The 5,444-nt window shown below is 38.1% G+C and overlaps 1 protein-coding gene across 1 annotated transcript; it reads right to left on the reverse strand.

Annotated features, from left to right (window-relative positions):
- Positions 1-209: 209 nt before the first annotated feature.
- On the reverse strand, positions 210-3,599 carry LOC18042573 (calcium-transporting ATPase 12, plasma membrane-type). The gene has a single exon (XM_006432592.2). It carries the CDS (start codon positions 3,351-3,353, stop codon positions 279-281), a length of 3,075 nt encoding a protein of 1,024 aa, XP_006432655.1. The 5' UTR covers positions 3,354-3,599; the 3' UTR covers positions 210-278.
- Positions 3,600-5,444: the final 1,845 nt, after the last annotated feature.

The following is a 5,444-nucleotide window of genomic DNA, read 5'->3' on the forward strand; positions in this document are numbered from 1 at the left end:
TTCTTACTTCTTTTATAGTCAAGGAATCCTCTTCTCCAAGTTTAATGTTTAGTACTTGCTAAAGATATATGTATTTTATAACCATATATTTAATTGGTCAAATGAAATTCTAAGGACCTGATGAAGCAATAGAATTTTTTCTTTTATTCAAAATAAATTTCACTATGAAGTAATTAGCTATTAGACTTATATTTACAAATTGAGCTAGGAAACTTAAGAAACTAAACAAAGATAAAAGAAAATATTAACTGATAGAGAATTGATTATGGATTTGTGATTCATGAAGCTCTTTGCTTGAAAAGCAGCTGCGTGCCAGAAACGGGAATGCACTTGAAGAGAAAACCAATTGGCCAAGACATAGCTGCAATGCCAATACAAGCTGCCCATTGCCCCCAATTCAGCCTCTCAGTATCAGCAAACTTCTTCAGAAACTCTACCATTATGAGTTGAAGAACAATGGTAATTCCAATGATTGCTAGAAACAACTTGTTCTTGTGTATCCCTTTGAATATATTCTTCTTCTCAAGTTTCCTAGCATTGAACTCATTGAAGATTTGGCAGAAGACAAAAGTATTGAAAATCATGGTATCTTTAACACTTTCATTCACGCCGAAGATTGATCTTCCTTTAAATTGCAGAGTCAGTAAGATGGTCACCTGATAAATGGCCTGAGGGATGAGATTCCTCCACATGAGTTTTGTTATCAGAGGCTCGGATCGGCCAACGGGAGGCTTTGACATGAGATCATTGGTGGGCTGCTCAGTGGCCAATGCCAATGCTCCTAGTGTATCCATTATCAGGTTCACCCAGAGCAGCTGAACAGCAGTCAGTGGGACTTTTCCTGAAGAAACAGCAGCAACAAAGTTGATGACAAGAGCAGCAACATTGACTGTGAGCTGAAATTGAAGGAATTTCTGAATGTTGTTGTACACACATCGTCCCCATCTCAGAACTGTCACTACAGAGGTGAAGTTATCATCCATAATGACGATATCTGAGCTCTCCTTTGCCACTTCAGTTCCTTGAATTCCCATCGAGAGTCCTATATCTGCTGCCTTTAGAGCAGGAGCATCATTTGTGCCATCGCCAGTCACTGCTACAACATGGCCTTTCTGCTTCAAGCTTTGAACCATCAGAAGCTTGTCTAGTGGGGAAGACCTTGCCATCACTCTGATACTTTCAATCTTTGCCACTCTTTCTTCAGCTGAGAGACTTCTAAATTTCACACCTTCGATTACTGCATCATCATTGTTTAAACCCACATCAGGGTTCAGGATTCCACATTCAATAGCTATGGCTCTAGCCGTGTGCACATTGTCTCCAGTTACCATCTTGACATTCACCCCTGCATTTCTACAACATTCAACTGCTGCTCTGACACCTGGACGACAAGGATCCTTCAAGCCCACAAGGCCCAACAAGGTCAGGCCAGTTTCTTCAAGCTTCTCCTGAACCTGCCCATCAGCCTCTGCAACTTTGGTGTGAGCAAAAGCAATGCATCGTAAGCTCTTGGCTGCCATGTCCTTGATAACTATCTCAATTTGCTTTCTCGCTTCACCATCCAAGACTCTGATTGTCCCACTTTTGACATAATAATGAGAACACATGGCCAGTATCATCTCTGCAGCTCCCTTCCACTGTATGTGAACAGTCTTTTCGCGGATCCTCTTCACCAAAACTCCACTTCTCTTTTTCTCTGAATTGAAGGCCTCCACGTTGATTACTTTACAGCACTGTTTCGGTTCATCAACATTCATCCCCAAATCAAGCACAGCCCAAGAAAGAATTGCCTTCTCAGTTGGGCTACCAGTAATCTCGGGAGTCGATTCAGAATTCGATTTGTAAACATTACCAATGGTGTTTAAACCAACTGCATCTTGCAGCAACTCGTAGAGATTATGTGCTAATCCTGAGGAACTAGCATTGCCCGTCATTGCTTCTTTTCCAATCCAGAATTCCGTAACCTTCATTTGATTTAAAGTGAGAGTGCCTGTTTTGTCAGTGCAAATGGTTGTTGCAGAGCCCATAGTCTCACAAGCAGAGAGCTTTCTTACCATAGCATGTTCCTTCATCATTCTCTTCATCGAAAAAGCCAGCGTAAGAGTAACAGCAAGAGGCAAGCCTTCAGGAATTGCCACAACAATAATGGTGACAGCAGCAGCAATAATGTTGATCACAGAATTCATCACATCATCGACCTTCGTCTTCCTCCCTAGAAATTCTCTGTTTCCCGTCTCATCTCTTGTGTTTCCTGTGAAGTACCGAATCAACATAACCGCAAGCACAAGAACAGCCACTGTTAATCCAATCTTCCCAATGCAAGAAGTCAGCTTGTTGAGCCGAGCTTGCAATGGCGTCTCCTCATTCAACTCGTGGCTAATTGAGCTCATCATCTCACCCCAAGCAGTGCTCATTCCAACAGAAGTGACCAGCATGAAGCCATAGCCATCGGTCACTTTAGTACCCGAAAGCAAGAAAGGACTCTTCTCATCAACTTCAACATGATCACTTTCCCCAGTCATGCTAGACTCATCAACCTTCAAAGAATGGCCGTTCAAGAACAACCCATCAGCCGGAATTTGATCACCAGTCTTCAAACAAACAATTTCACCAACAACAACATCAAAGATTGACAAACCCTGGCGCCTGCCATCTCGCACAACTTCAACTCTTATATCACTGCTCTCATCAGCAAGAGCCTGAAATTGTCTACTCTGCTTAAAATTACTCACAGCAGAGACGATGACAACTAAAAATACAGCAAATATGATGCTACCGCCATCGAACCAACCTTCTTTCAAGCCTTCTTGTTTAATGCCAAACCCCAGAGAGAGTAAAGCACAAACCAAGAGTATGATAATAGTTGTATCTTTAAACGCCTCAAAAACAAAACTTATAAAGCTTTTTGGTTTTGGTCTTTTGTACCTGTTTGCTCCGAAAACACTAATCCTGTGACCAAGATTAGCTTCACTGCCACTAATGCCACGTTTGGTATCACTTTCAAGAATCGCAGCAACTTGATTAACTCCTCCAAGATTACTCAAGGACTCAAAAATCTTCTCTTTCACCATCTTTGAGAGCATCTGCTTGTCGACCCCGACAAAGGGAACTTCATGATCGTCACTGGTACTAATGTCGACGGCAACATAAGAGAGCGAGCGAAGCAAGATTTGGTTGTTGTTTTGAAGACACTTTCTGGACATTGAAACAAGAGCTCTGGTGAAGCATATGACCCTGAAGGCCATTCGCCACCTTCTTTGGTGGCGTTTTGAAAGTATCAAGAGGTCATGATCTAATTCATTGACCGGCGTTGTATTTTCAGTTGGTTTCCGAGACCTAAGAGTCAGAGACATGGCTGAAAAAAAAAGAATGAGGACAAAGATCAAGAATCTGTAACAATGGAACGAGTTTGTAAGTCTGTGAATGGGTTCTCTTTATATATAGGGCTTTGCGAGGAGCCAAGAACTTGCACTGTAGCTTCCTTTCTTAACTGTCACAGAGAAATTCTCTCGGATGATTGTTACTGACAAGCTGCTTCTGTTTCCTGGTTTTTTCCTTGGTCATTATGATTTCTTTCGCAACACTATTGAGTTTTACTAAATTTGGATTGTACATTTGTAGGTTATGCAGGCTTTTACATTCGAGCAATAAAGGAAGGAATTAATAGTTTTACTTATTTTTCTTTATTTTTATTGATTACCATATAACAAAGATATGGCGTGTCATTTATCCGGTGGTAATTAATAGACTTTCACAAGTTACGAGTGAATTAAATACATTACACATTGTTCAATGTCATTCCATTTGAAATAATATATTTTGAGATAATATATCCAAGAAGAAAAATTGTATTGTGAAAATTTCTCATAAATTAAAAACCTTATAGCGCAAGGATTCTCTTGCCCAAGTAAAGTACAAATTTTTCTTTAAATTTTTCTTCAAAGCTGTATGATTACATATTCTTTAACCGATCCGTGAAATATTTGATGATGTTAGCATATATTAGAGTTGATTTTCACAAAAAAGGTTTACTTTCTGGGGTAAATTCTCTTTTCCCCTTCGTTTGAGTCAATCATCAGTTACTGCATAAAAGTTACTACACAAAGTTTTAAAAATTAACCAGAAAATCTCTACCGTTACTTCTAGAGTTATTGGATATAATGAGGTAGATTTTAACGGAAACAAATACATAGCATAAACATTTTGATTTTCTTTTTTCATTTTAAAATGTATAGACTAACTGAGTAATTGGCTCCCAGTCTCAAATTATAGGGAGGAAACGGACATTTACTCTTACTTTCATATTCACAAACCTTCTTTCCATATACTGACCTTCTTGCCTAAAAATTTTGATGGCTTCTTTGAGATGCCACGCGACTAAACACAATCAAGTGAAAAGCCTCTTTGAAGTCACGCATGGCATGGGATATCAATTTAGTATTTACTTTTACTGTAAATAGAACAAACAACTGCACATGGAATGTAAAGGGTAATTTTTCTTTTTACGACATTGAAGTGTTCTTCAAGCAAAGACTTTCGGTCAAGAAAACGAACTACAAACTTATGATTGGGGAAAAAGTCATGAGTTGGCTCAATTGATGAACTATAAATGATTCGATAATATTTTCCTAAATTGTAGAAATTTTTTGCTCACATTACCAAAATTCTCTTATTATGTACGAGTTTCTTCTGAGTAAAACTTCAGGCGGTGATTGTGATTTTTTCTTTTAGAAAAATAAAGCTGATTTAGGTTTGAAAATATTGTTTTAAGTACTTTTTAAGTAGATTTTTTTTTCCTCAAGTTGAATTGATAGAGAATTTAGCTATAAAAAAAAATGCTTTCGAGGAAATTGCATGATCTTTCTTCTGTTCAATGAATAATGAATGTATTTTAAGGACCTGTCTATGGTACAGATTCTGTAACAAACATCTCCCGTCATCCCACCATCCGATTTTCTATTGTTTAGTTTCTCACTCCACATCCAACGGCGGATGCTGCAGTCTGTAGCTTACAGATTCTGTAAGCTAGTCAAGTCCGTATTTTAATTTGGCAGTTAGGGAATGCGAGAAATATTCAATATTCATTCATTCACTTTGTGTTTATCTGTCAAAGCGTACGCATTAATTCGTTTCTGTTTTAAAACATGATAGCTAGTGTGACCTAACTGTGAATGTGATTTAATACATTATTTCATTTTTGAAATCAGCAGTTTAGCGTTTAGTATGACTTTTAATTTCTTATTGACGCGTGTTTGGTAAGACAATTAAAATGATATGACCCTTTTATTATTATGGAAAAGGACACCTATAATTTCAAGGATTGAGAAAATGGTCAAGTAAACCCCCAAATTTTTAATAAGAATACCAAGACCTCCTTTCGATTATAATATCCTTAAACTCTTTTAACCCAAAAACATGAATTAGTTTCCAATTTAGTGTTCGGT

Source organism: Citrus clementina, unplaced genomic scaffold, assembly GCF_000493195.1.
Source record: "Citrus clementina cultivar Clemenules unplaced genomic scaffold, Citrus_clementina_v1.0 scaffold_5, whole genome shotgun sequence".
In the NCBI taxonomy this organism is placed as follows: Eukaryota; Viridiplantae; Streptophyta; class Magnoliopsida; order Sapindales; family Rutaceae; genus Citrus; species Citrus x clementina.